The sequence below is a fragment of the Juglans microcarpa x Juglans regia genome, chromosome 7S (genome assembly GCF_004785595.1).
Source record: "Juglans microcarpa x Juglans regia isolate MS1-56 chromosome 7S, Jm3101_v1.0, whole genome shotgun sequence".
NCBI lineage: Eukaryota > Viridiplantae > Streptophyta > Magnoliopsida > Fagales > Juglandaceae > Juglans > Juglans microcarpa x Juglans regia.
Window position 1 is genome coordinate 15,913,542 of NC_054607.1, and position 13,869 is coordinate 15,927,410.

The 13,869-nt window shown below is 34.4% G+C and overlaps 1 protein-coding gene and 1 pseudogene across 8 annotated transcripts; both read right to left on the reverse strand.

Annotated features, from left to right (window-relative positions):
- Nucleotides 1-1,080: 1,080 nt before the first annotated feature.
- LOC121241486 lies at nt 1,081-10,280 on the reverse strand. 8 transcript variants are annotated; one of them, XM_041139266.1, is made up of 6 exons: nt 10,031-10,280; nt 9,309-9,407; nt 8,967-9,149; nt 3,998-4,182; nt 1,518-1,569; nt 1,081-1,423 (listed from the first exon to the last, which is right to left on the reverse strand). In XM_041139266.1, exons 3-4 carry the CDS (start codon nt 9,126-9,128, stop codon nt 4,015-4,017), a joined length of 330 nt encoding a protein of 109 aa, XP_040995200.1. In that variant the 5' UTR covers nt 9,129-9,149; nt 9,309-9,407; nt 10,031-10,280; the 3' UTR covers nt 1,081-1,423; nt 1,518-1,569; nt 3,998-4,014. The 8 variants fall into 8 exon arrangements, with proteins under 8 accessions (XP_040995200.1, XP_040995201.1, XP_040995197.1 ...); XM_041139267.1 differs by lacking the exon at nt 9,309-9,407 and having other exon boundaries at nt 8,967-9,068; XM_041139263.1 differs by lacking the exon at nt 9,309-9,407 and having other exon boundaries at nt 4,010-4,182.
- A 481-nt stretch (nt 10,281-10,761) lies between these two features.
- Nucleotides 10,762-11,331, reverse strand: LOC121240860 (annotated as a pseudogene).
- Between the last annotated feature and the right edge of the window lie 2,538 nt (nt 11,332-13,869).

A 13,869-nucleotide genomic window follows, 5' to 3' on the forward strand; every position in this document is an offset into this window, starting at 1 on the left:
TTATTAAATATTCTCTGAGTATAAATGATGAGGCATGACATATCACTAAATTAGTTATATAAATATTAATTTCTAGAATACTGCTACATACACAAACGAACTATATAAAAATAATCTTACAAATTGATGTAATTTCACCTAATCTATTATATCTACTTTACAATAAAAATAACTTTATAATCTAACGAATCACATTAAGCTACATCAGTTTGTAAATTGTTTTTATATAATCTCTTTGTAGTTAAAATATTTCTCTGATTTTTAATGACACGTCATCTTATGAAAAGATGCAAACACCACGCATCCGTGGCTAAAAGAATATTGAATAGAAACTCGAAGTTTCAGGTGCTGTTTGATGGAATTTAACATGACCATCTACATTTTCTTCCCATTTGTGGGTTTTCATTTATAAAATTATAAATGAATTAGATGTGCTATAACGAGGACCTAAAGGGTAAAAAGGGTAATAAATTAGCAGGTAAATGTGGGCAGTTAAGATCCTTACTAAAATGTAAGATAAGATAGTTTGGTAGGTGTCTAGGTGGCAGGTATTGTCGTTGTTGATGAAATATTATGAGGTGCACTGAGTATATAATGCGTTTAACAACTGACTTTAATTTCTCATATTAAGGAGATACTGGAACTACAGCCTCTCTAATTAATACAAAGACTACGATTTCACCAACTCTTAACTAATCTTTAGAATAGAGGATGATCGTTGCTGAAGTCCTCTAAAACAGGACTAAAATTCAATCCTGATTCGGGGCGTTTGGATGCTTGGATTTGGGTAGGAAGATTTGGATTTGCATCATGTTTGGATCACAAATATTGAAAGTGTTTTGCATTTGAATAATGTTTGAAAATGAAATTGCGAGAAATTTTGAAAAGCTCTCATCTCATTTACCAAATATACCCAAAGTCTCTTGAAGGCTCTTATATTTTCGGAATTTCGCTTCCTACATCGTCGCAATTGTCACATTTATTCTTTCATCCTTCGTGTCCTTTTACAACAAACACTTTGTTCCATTTTGAGAACAAGCTCATTAAAAACAATCTACACTGTCTATTGATCTTGTAACGAAGAGTGGAACTGAATTTAATTCATTTGATTTGTGTTGAACAAGACTCAGTGCTGCCTAAGATATAGTATGTATGAAAAAAAAAAGCTGTAGTTTCTGTTGATTGCTATCGAACTGCTGAAGAAATTTTGATACATAGCCAATGTTACAGTGAAAAAAAAAAAAAGACTATTCATCTTATAATGTGAACTATAAAACCATCTACGGAAACTTCTTACCTTGCTAGATGTTCTCAGTTTGGATGGAATGCCACAATAGCGTAATGGTCTCTTCAAATTGGCTCAATCTTCCTCCGTTGCAGTCCAATAACTCGACCCGGGATAAAACTAGAACTTTTCATTATGCTGGAAAAATACAATGAATGAAACCTTAGCTACTTTGCCTGTTCAAATGAAATGGCAAACCACACATTAGTTGATTCCAAACTGAAGTACTAACCAATCATATTTCACATTTCATCAACACTTGAGTATAACATTCACTAACACCTCTAACAAGCTGAATAAATGACTAACCAATACATGAAAATCATTAAAATTGAAGTTGAATTGAATCACTACTCACAAAGATTTTGGTCACTGCTCTTAAACTACTAACAAGATGAATCAATAACAAAATCCAAAAATCCCAAGTTGAATCACTAAACAAAATAACTTGTTTTAGGCACTGCCAAAAATGGGCATAATGGAACAAAACCTAGGCAATGAAAACCAACAGGTCTTATGGCAGTGAAATGGCATATTCGAAACCAAAATTTCAATTCGCAACGAAGAACAATTGAATGAAATTGAGATAAGCAGAAAGAAAATCATGGAGCAGACATGAATTGAAAGTCACAAGTGTGGCATCAGCAATTATGAGGGAGGCGGCAAGAGGTTTTTTTTTGGGGGGGGGGGGGGGGGGGGGGGGGGGGGGGGGGGGGGGGGGGGGGGGGGGGGGGGGGGGGCGCCATAGGAGCCCAGGGACTTGGCGACACTCAAACATTCCAACTGTGTGGCGCCAACAATTATGGTGGAGGTGAGAAGGCCAATATATGTGTGCGTGTGTGTGTATCATATATCTACATATATATATATATATACATGTAAGTTGTCCTCTAAGGATTCAAGACCATCACCTAAAATCAGGTGAGATTGCAAAATTTTATATCATTTTATTAGTAATTATGAAAATTCGTCTAGGATATTTATTATGAAAATTGCATTATCCTCCACCAAACAATAGGAAGTGATTTAAAATAAGTATTTACAACAAGAGCCAAAACAAGAAAACTATTTATGTTCCCATAAAATAAATTGCCGAAATAGTTTTTTTTTTTTTATTCGAAACAAAAGAGACTCGAAGTGTGAAGAGAAAAAATTATGAGAAAAGAAAAAGAACATTGCCTCCAGAACAAAACTGTTGTTGCAGTTTTTTTCTTTTTTCATTTTTTTTTTTTTTACGTAATGTTGTTAGTTGCATAGCACTTTGAAATTGTCTCAAAGTGCCATTGAAAGTAAAATTTTCAGCCCCGGCCAACTAAAAGTAAAATCTTTTGGAGATTATATTCAAGTGTTCAATAACTAATTACAAATAAGTAATTTAAAAAATTCTAGAAAACATATATTTTGACATTAGGTTAGGTTTGGATAGTGAATTGAGATGAAATGAGTTGAGATGAAAGTTGAAAATTGACTAACATATTGTTAAAATATTATTTTTTAATATTACTATCGTTTTGGAATTTGAAAAAGTTGATTTGTTTATTGTATTTTATGTGAAAATTTGTGAAAGTTGTAATGATGAGATCAGATGAGATGAATAGGTTGAGATTAACTCTCAATCCAAACCGAGTCTAAAACAAATCTCCCACTAACACACTATGCTTACTGGGTTGATTGAATGTGGCCGTTTTGTGGGAATTTTTTTTAAGCAATCCGAAGGGATTCTCAGATAAATTTAGATGAGAGCAATATCCATTAACCCAAAAAAGCACATTTTTTGTTAGTGTTTTTTTTTCTTTTTTTTTTTCTTTTATGGGGGGGAGGGTGGGGTGTCTTTTTGGTACAACATAATTGAAACTTTTTTGGCTTAGGTACGCGGAAAAAAAAAAATCCCTCCAATATTATTGTTGGAAAATAACCATGAAATGGACTCCCAAGTAAGAGTAATGCTAGATATAGTCATGAAGTGTGCAAGCGCCACACAATCCTTTTGAAAACAAGTGGAGTCTACTATTAAAAAATTAGTTTTTTTTCATGTGAGTTTCGTATTTATTCGCTTTTTTCAAAGAGGTTGCGCGGCGTTTGCACACTCCACGACTGCAAATATCATTTTTCTTAAAGAATTTGTAACATAAAAAGATTTAACGAAATGACATCCAATGATATGACATCCTCGTTTGTAATCCGAAACTACCTAATAAAGCCCCACTTCTCATGCCCTAGACTTGCTTCATTGGTATCATATCACAACAACAGAAAATTTTGTCATGTGGCTTAAATGTAATGAGAATTGATATTTGTAGTCGTTGAGTGTACAAACATTGCGCAATCTCTTTAAAAAATGAGTAAATACGGGATCCACATAAAAAATAATAATTTTTTAATAGTAGACTTCACTCTTTTTCAAAATGATTGCACGGCGCTTGTGAACTCCAATACTGTATCTAGCATACTCAAATTTAATTGAGTTCCCATTTATATTAAGTACAACGAGATTAATTAGTGTAACACCGATGAAAAGTTAAATATAAATGGCCTCATCCTATCAGTTTCAATGGATGGGTATAGTGGGTGGGGCTTTTGACATTGTGCATCAATGATCATTTAAACAAGAAGATAGGAAGCTAATGACCAAAGGAAAAATAACTGGAATGCTGGGTGAAGAAACAGAGGTCATACGACATGGGAAAACAGTAAATGTTGATAAGAACTTGCCTGGTCCCATACCCATTTCAGTTTTCCAGGATCTGCTGTCGTTCTAGCCGGATAACATGCTCAGTTAAAGGGCTTAAATTACGATCTGAAGTCTCATTATTGTTTCTGCACTGCTGCAATTGTTTTCTGAGACTCCGTACAAGTTCATTGAGTCTCTGAATGTTCTGTTCTTGTGTTAAAATTATCTGCACCACCAAGTGAAAAATACATCGGAAATGAATTCAACAAAGCTGACAAACACTACATGATTGACAAGCCACAGTAGCACACTGCAATTACAGGCTTGAAAAGGATTAAGAAAATTGTAAAGAACACATTCAAGATACATTTTTTTGACAAGTAACTAACTGAGATACATTAAACCACCAACATCAATATTAGACCATATTTGGATTTAAAAAAAAAAAAAACTTGTTTTTCAAATACAACCAAAACATCTTTTACACACCCAAAAAAAGTCATCCCTGAAAAAATTCCTACTAATAATTTTCCTCGACCTCCATGACAAAAACACAACTCAAAATAGCTTTCACAAGATATTTAAATAATACATCTCACAAAATTTTCTTTCCAGACATTTTTTCAGTGCGTTTCACTACTTTTACAAACTCTAATAGAAACATATTTCAAAAATTTTCTCAATTCAAACATATTTTTTACTTACTCCATATCTTTGACAAAACCTGAAAAAAATGTTATGATTTCAAAAATCTTAAGGAAAATCTTAATACAAAGAAAGTAATATCTGTATTGGACACCCCCACCAATAACACCTTCCCAATCTCCCCCCACCCCAAGAACCACCTAACCAAGCATATTACTGGAAAATATATCAAATTTCACAACTCATATGCTGTTTTAGCACAAAGTCAGTACCTTCCCAACCAACGGTAGGTTTCTACTCTTCATAATAACATAACTTTTATTGTAACATAACATTGAGCAGCAAAAGGTTGCCATATTCATATATGCGAATTAGAAAAAACTTATATATATATATATAAGTTAGTACCACCATTACAGCAGTTGTTCATTTTAAAATGACTGTGATGATTACTTGTTTGGTTAAGCAGTTCAAATGAGATGATGAGATGTTTTGTTGAAAGTTGAAAAAAATATTATTATAATATTATTTTTTAATGTTATTTTTGTTTTGGGATTTGAAAAAGTTGAATTGTTTATTATATTTTGTATGGGAGTTTGAGAAAGTTGTAATAATTATATGAAATGAGATGAGATGAGATAGTTTGGTTTTGTGTAACCAAACTAGCCCTAAAGTACCCACTTTATACAGCTAGTTTTTGTTAAGACTTTTTCAGTTTCCAACCAAAGCCTTTGTCAGTATAGGATCAATAAGCCCTAGCTGTTGCTCTTAAAATAGAAAAAAGTGGCAGAAATAAACTTCAACATTGATGATCATAAGAAATATCCCACTAAATCAAAAGAAAAGAAATCATAATTTGGTAACTATTTCAATGAAATACATGTTAGCAGTCATGACATTGACAAAAGTATTCTGTTTTTTGTTTAATGAGATAGGTCATAGAAGCATGTCTATCAGAAACATTAATCTAGCTTTAGGCAGTAAAAGGATTTTCAGTTTTCTAGAAATAATTTCGACTTTCAATCTAAGTATGTTTTAAACCCAAAAATAATGTTTCATCTCCCAAAAAAAAAATCATCTAATCACCAGGATTGGTTTATATTAAAAAAAACATAAAATGAAGAACACTTGAAAAAAACCCAAAAAAGTAGCAAGCCTCATGAATGTTCTCCCAAACAGATACTCTGTGGACCCAACCACTTTGACAAGCTCAAACAAAAAAAGCATCTTAAAAAATTTTCTCAGCAACAGAAAATTTTTCTTATCCAAACAGGCCCCAAGGAGCCAAACCAATGCCATTATAAAACAGAACCAAATTATTATGGCTTACCTAAATTACCAACCGTTGGTCATAAATCCATAACACAGAATATCAAATGCCTAAATGAGGTGATTGGAGAAAACTGGCTCATCACTAGTCAAAGGTGAGACATCAAATTTAAGGCCTTGTTTGGATAGTGAGATGAGATGATTTGTGAATAGTAGTGAAATTGTTTGAGTTGAGAAGTTTTTTTTTTTTTTTTTTTTTTTCGGATTTGAAAAAGTTGAATTGTTTTTTGTGTTTTGTTTGGAAGTTTGAAAAAGTTGTAATGATTAGCTGAAAAAGTTGAAGATTTGAAATTAAAAAATGTTTGTATTTGTGGTGTTTGGAGATTGAGAAGATGGGATGATATGAGATGAGATGGGAGGCTTTTGCTATCCAAACCAGGCCTAAATCTGCATACTAAAGACCCCATGAACCACACAACTATGTATCATAATAAACACACTACACATGGTAATGTGCATCTTCTGTCTAAGTGAATTATAGTATCGCAGTACCTTAAGCTTTGCCATAACTATTTGGGCTGTACAGTCACCACAATATTGTTTTTGATTGGTAAATAAGGATTTTATTGATGAGAACTAGGCATAGCCCAAGTACATGGGACATATACAAGAGCAACACCACAATATTATTTTCAAACAAAAACACAATTTGTATAAACCTCCCTCCAAATCCTTTTAAGTGCATACCCCAACCACCAGTGGAAGTATTATTTCCTATAAAATGACCTTCCGGACCCTCCGGTAATATCAACCAACCATTCCACAATATAGGAGCCTTAGAAGAGTGTGAATTGCTTAGAACAGTGAATTGCTCATAATTTTTCAAGGAAAATTAGGGTATGCTAGGAGAGAGAAAAACTTGAATAAAATCTTTTCTGGAAATAAGTTTTGTACTGTGGAGTTTATGAAAGTGGATAGGTAGAGTTGAGAAGTTGTTTAAATACAATCATTGAGAGTATTTTTGTTTTGAAGTTTGTAAAAGGTTTATTATTTTTGTGTTTGGGTAATGATTGGATAAAAAGTTAAAATATAATTTGTTTTGAGATTTAAAGATGTTTGGCTTGACTTTAAAAAGCTTTTGAAAAATTTTGTTAAACCAAATATACCCTTAAAAGTTTAGAACTTTGGAGTGTGGAGTCTTAAAAGTTATCTTCTACCATTCCAAAAGGGCAGTAGCTCATTCAGACCAAATAACAAAAGGCTATGAGGGTCAAAATTCTGGCAATATGGTGAATTAACCTCAGTCATATCTTCTTCTTTTTTATAAGTAACCCAGTCATATCCATGACTGCTTTCAAGAATACACTTTTGCATACTCAAGCAATACCATAGATGGAGTATAAGAAAATTCTGTCAAACTTAGCTACCAAAATATAGAAGTCTTCTGAATTTCATACAATTTTTAGCCCCTTAAACAGGCAGCTGATTCAGCACTGAAATGTTTTCCTAAGCTAAGCTGGTAGGTTTAGCATGATCTGCAGGAGAAGATAAAAGATAAGGCAATTTTAAATCAAATCTGCCTTAAGTGTGTGTTACAGTATTCCCTGGATAACCTTTTTTCTCTCCGTACACTTTTTCCCTTTTGTCTTCTCTGTTCTCATGCACGCACGTAAACCCATCTCCGGCGCTTCTCGCTGGAGCTGATTCCCTCCTTTGTTTCTTTGCTTCCTTTTTTTTTTTTTCTGTTTCTGTTTACAAGTTACCAAGATGGAAGGTGATGGGAGTTTTATGGGAGTGAAAAAAATGGGTCTCTCTAAGGAGTTGGTCATAGACTCTAAATGTTTTACTCTTGTGAAAGGGGGGCAGTTTGGTTATTACAGAGAGTTGGAAGGTGGTGGCTAAGGTGGTTCTGTGACCTTCATCGGTGCAGTGGCTGGCCAAGGCCATGGAAGCGTGTTCAAAGGAAGAAAAAAAGGATTTTTACACCACAGTCCGGGAAGGCAGCCGTAGCTTTATAGCACAACGTTGTGTGAATGATCGAGGCCGTTATATGGCGGTGGTGGATTATGGTGAGGCATTTATACAAGAAAACACTTGATTATATCAATAGAAAGGCTGTGTCCCCGCAAAAGTCCATTATTTCTTTCCCACAATATAGTCCTCATGAGAGCCTAGCACCACACTCCAAGCCCTATTCCTGAATGAAGTGGGTTTCATACACCAACAACCCATATCATAGCATAAACCACAAAGACAAAAGCCTGTAGCTCCATAGTAATTGAGCAATGAACAAACGATTGAAAGTCTCTCCATTTGCTTACAAGTTACACATACAATACAAGTTTACAATTTAATGTAGGGAACACAAATACAAGCACAACACATATGGATATATATATATATATATATATTTGAGAGGGGGTGTACATCATTTTTTAATTGTATTAAATTGACAAATCAAAGAGCTAAGGGTAATTTAGAGACAACTGCAGGGAAATATTGTTAATTTTATATTCCTTTGGTGCACCTATAAAAGATAACATTCAAGTTCATGTACAAAAAGGCCACTTCCTTCCAGTTATGCGCACACATTCTAGCCATAGGATATTTTCTATAATGTTTCCCACAATGATATAAAAAACCCCAAAGAAATTTTTTCACACCTTAAGGCCTGACTGCATCATTGTCTTCACTGCAAAGAAGACTTGCAAGGTCAACATAATAACTTAATTCTATTCCGAATACTGGCAATAAATCCTACGCACTCTTAAGGCTTGGTTTCTCAAAATAATGAATTCATGCAAAAAAGTAAGTTTAACCCTGTAAAAAGAAACAGTAATCAGAGATTACATCTTAAAACACAATTTATAACCTTAACTAAGTTAGGAGATTCAGGCTTTGCAACTTTAACTAAGGGACCAAATTCACAAAAGAAGTTTGCAGGTCCAAGAGCAATCAGCACACTAATGATCGCATGCAGAATTTTGTATATTAAAAGCATCATAACTGACTAGTGATATATCTTTGAGACAAAAAAATGTTTTCACACAACCAACATCTTCGCTCAATAACCAAAAAATAGGAGAGGCTTCTTACCTTCTCCTTTACAACTTCTTCCCTCTTCGAAATTTGGTGGTGCTTCTGTGAGATGCTCGGAGTTGAGTCGAGGTCAAAGACGAGTTGTTGCTTCCACTCAAACTGAGAAGTGATTATAAGTATAAGCAACAGAAAAACAAGCAACATGGGTCTTGACATCATTGCAAGCAGCTCTCACAAAACCTGTTCAGTATGTAAGAAGTTTTATAAGTATCACTGTATTACCCTTGCCATACCACAACATCTCCAGCAAGAAAACCATCCTTTTGACCTAAAAGAAAACTGGGGAAAAAAAGAAATGGAGTTCTACAAGCAATATCCTATATTATTTGATTTTCATACTTGTCAGTCCAACCACATGGCCATAGAAGCGCCCTTTAGAGAACGTGATTTCCAGCAATGAATCCCCCAAGATTCTAAACTCTAAACTCAATTATATTCCTTCGTTTCCAAGCAAGCAAATGAAGTTAAAATCAACGGAAGTGCAGATAATCATAAAAATAACAGATCTTTCGATAAGATAAATGAAGCACAATTCACAACAACTTTTAAATTCACAAAATCTACGACCATAATCTAAAACCCGTACAAAAAATTATATGAGAACTGAACCGAAACCAAGAAAGAAAAACAAAAATAAGCGATTACACTGAAAGAAAAAAAATCCAGCCATAATACTCTATCAGTTTGATAGGTTTTTTCTTTCGGTGTTTGATAGCTAAGCGAAACTGTTGGAAAAAGGAGGGAACAAAGCAATTTTTATTTTTTTAAACTTTCAGCGTGCTATTTAGGTTTCCCGAACTTGAAAAACTCCACTCGACAGAAATAGTTCAATTAACTTCAGCGCATTTAATTTTCTGTTATTTCCCCCCTTTTAGAAGAATAGGCAAAACCATGGAAATGTAATAGTTCCCAAAAAATTTAAACTGGTTATATTAAGCCCAGTGAAGAATTCAAACACTGATTTCATTTCTTTTCCAGCGATTTGATAGCCACCAAACAAACCACAAACTCGGAATCAACGAGCAATACCAATTAAAATCAAAACGTAGAGAAAGACTCACAGACTGGTGCCGGCAAGAAAACCCTAACTTCATGATCGACCTCCTTGGGACTCCTTGGGACGAGTGCTTGCACTTTCTTCAAACTTGGAAAGCGTTTTTTGTGTCTGCCTGATCGGTTTGTGAGCGGTACGCACAGCAGTGGGAGAGTTGAAAAAGGCACCACCAACCGTAGATTGCTGGAAGGTTGACGTTCGCTTCTTTAATTCGTATGCCTTTTAAAAGAGTGATCTCTGACCGGACTGGACCGGAATTGCATGTACCGAGCTTTGCTATTCATCTTTATTAAGTATTACATTACATTTATTTTTCATTTATTTTTTAAATTTTTTCTTCTTAAACTAATTCAATTATTCTAATCATCATTTATACACCATACATTCGATAAAATAAAAAAATAAAAATAAAAATATAATGTGTGATGTGTAGAGATGATGAGTAAAATTTTCCATGCCCATTAGCATGGGAATAGGTAAAGTCAAATTTAAAATTTGACTAATATCATATATTTTGCCTTTTATCTATTACATTTAAAATCTATTCTCACATTAAATTATCTATTTATTAGTTAAAATAATAAAATATCATTAATTTAATAGTTTTTTTATCTAATTAATTTTTGTTATATTTTGCAACTCTACCGATCATATGTTAATTAATAATAAAACTATAATTAAATTATTATTTAAACAACCATATTTTCAATGGAGCATCTTTATACACATGAATGGTTATCAAGCGCATTGCTTTGCATAAAAATCCTCAGCTGACAACAAACCATTGATGGTGGCGTTTGAGCCTTTCAACAGAACTTGGACCTGGCCTGAGTTCAGTGGTGTTTGCTATGATCTGTTGTGGAACAGTCATGTTTACATTTCATTGATGATTAAACCATCCACCAGGCACAAATCCATCAACATTGCAACCCAAAGGCTTAGAATCAATCTTCCTAAGAACAGGCTCATTCCTGCCAAGTTTCCTCGCAACGGGGCATTGCTGTCTACCATCCTTGATAGTCATTGTTAGCGAGAAAATATGGGTGTTGTTTGGGAGGATTGTCCCACAATATGAAGTGGAGGTCTTGGTTTACAGTAGTATTCAGGAACTCCAGTGCATTGCAGATAACTGTATCGAAATACCCTTCAGGTGAAGAAAGATAGTTGGCATAATACATGAGGACTACCCTCCGAGATTGTCCCATCCCATGAACAAAACTCTACAAAAGGCTGGGAGAGCATCATCCTAGCGGAATCTGAAGAAATCAATGAACAAATCTCTACATTTGTATCAAATTCTAATATCATGTTTGCATTCTCATAAGAACAAAGTTCACATTTGGAAACTAATAGAGCATGGAAGTAACTGTTAGGAGCCCTTAAACACATAAAAATAGGTTTTGAACTAGCATGCTCTATAATGTCAAAATGATTCGGGTCCCTAAACGTACATTATGCCTCTTTGAAATGCAGAAATAACTAAAATCTATTACTATATATAAAAGCGGAGTCATATAATTTTGATATGGCATTCTATCCATTAAATTTGAAGTGTTATGTATATGAAGTAGTAAACCTTTTAAAAATAATGTTTCATTATAAACCATTATAACTTTTAAGTTTCATTTCTTTTCTTACATTTAAAGATATAAACCGATTCAAGACTTCACTCAAAAGCACTAATTAAACATTTATATTGTTTTGTATTTTAAGCGGAATTATATGACTCCAATGTAACATTCTACACATAAAAATAGGCATTCTACCCATTAAACTTGAAATGTTATGTTTATAGAGCGATAATCATTTTAAAAACAATGTTTCATTATGAATTGTTGTAATTTTTAAGTTTCTTTTCATTTTTTACATATAAAGATATAAACCGATTCAAGTCTCCATCCAAAGGCATTTTTTTAACCTTTATATTGTTTCGTCAAATAAACCGCCTTATATATCATTTCGAATTTCTCCACTATAAAATCCGGTCTCTCTCTAAATCTTTCTCCCTCATACACAACAATCTGCGCATTGCGTGGGTTATAGGCTCGTTCATATAATAACACATAATCATTTCGATTTGCGCAGAAAGTTAAAAACAATTCTTGTACTGCTTTTGAACTAATTCAACCAAAATTAAAAACAATCGACAAAAGAAAAATGATTAGCCAAATACTCCTTCCAGCCCATGTCACTTGTATGCTCAATAAATTAAGGTTTCTTGGAATAGCTGACAATGTATGAAGCAGATCTGTGATATAGAAAAGAAGTCACAAATCGAATGGCATCAGAAAGTGGCAATGGAGAGTAATTCCTAGAATAGCATCATTTTTTAATAACAATTTTCCCAATACATTAGTCAAATTAATAAAAACAATGCTATAATTAGACACAATGATCAGTTCAGCTTTTGGGAAAATAACTTTGAAATCGCAAAATTAAACACACCTCTAATGGGTACTAAGCCAAAAACTGGAAATAAGAAATTATGTACATGGTAAATTCAAGGATAAACAGCACCAGCAACAACTTGACTCCCACAAAAATTCACAAACACCAAATCAAGAAAAATCCATCACCCACATATAACTGTATTTTTTCTACTCTTGAAGGCGTGCACTTAGTTTTTTTAGAAAAAATACTCAAAAGTCATACCCATTTCACAAGTTAAAGAGCCAATACAAAGCAACTTAATTTATACCCAAATAGAGCTTATCGGTAGTGGTAAAACCCAAAATTCAACTAGCATCGAGTTTTTAAGTTCCCTTAGGCGACAATTCAACTAGCATCGAGTTTTTAAGTTCCCTTACTCAACAAGATTGTCGCCGCGTGAAGCGTATTGCTCACCATCGTTGGCCCCCGATACGTAACCAGATTCGCTCTAACAACCATCCTCACATTCCCGAACTTCTTAAACAGCCGCTCTTTCCTCAAAAAGCTAGCCAGCACCAGCCGTGCGAAGGAAACCCAAACCGGGAGAGTGTTGTCGAATGTTCTTGAGCCAAGCTGAGAGAGAGAGAAAGGAAATCGCACAACCCTGGGATGACGGGAACCAGCTAGGAAAGGGACTCAAGAATTCTTGGACCCAAGAACAGAGAGACAATCGTTCAAGAAAGAGAGAAAACAGAGAGAAGAGGGAGAGAAAAGCGAGGGTCGGGCCTGAAACAGAAAAGAGAAATACGGGGAAAGAGAGAGGGATAGTTGGACGGGACTTTAATCGAATAAAATACTGATTTAGTGCTTCTGCAGTGTATCGCGATTCTATTTCTTCCCATTGATAGTTGATGGCCCGCAGCTCTCCAAGTCCAATCTCAGTGAAAAAAAACGTGCTGATCCAATCTCCATTGATACAGCAGCAGCTCCTCCACAACGACGCCAACATCGCTCCACAGCCGTCGATCTCCACAGCCAACGGCGCAGCTCCGACGAGTCGACGACCCCAGAATCTCGATTCCCAGATCCCCTTCTTTAACGTCACCGCGGGCACTGGGTATCACCTTCTTTAAAATAAATTTTGTATCTTCCCAGGACCCACCCACCACCTAGTATTAATCAATATTTTTATGTTTATTTCTGTTTGGAAGTGATGAATAATTTCTCTCCCATGCTCCAGTTTGATTTTACTAATCTTGGATCTTGGGTTGTCGCTTTGTCATTCTGCTATGGATTTATATTTTACACATCATTATATCAAAACTGGCCCCTTCTCTTTATACACATTGGAATAGAACTTCTACACATTGGAATAGAACTTCTGCACATTGATACTTGTTTTCATTTCTTTTTGATATGGTTATTGATTGATTTACATAAGAAGGCAATATCTGAAATGCTTTTACTTTGATAAGT

Bases quoted from the DNA above. Each gene is read 5' to 3' on its own strand.
- LOC121241486 (XM_041139265.1), bottom strand. From the start codon at position 9,128: ATGATGTCAAGACCCATGTTGCTTGTTTTTCTGTTGCTTATACTTATA. The intron at 4,183-8,966 runs GTAAGAAGCCTC...TTGGTGGTGCAG, and splicing joins AAGAAGTTGTAAAGGAGAAG to ATAATTTTAACACAAGAACA.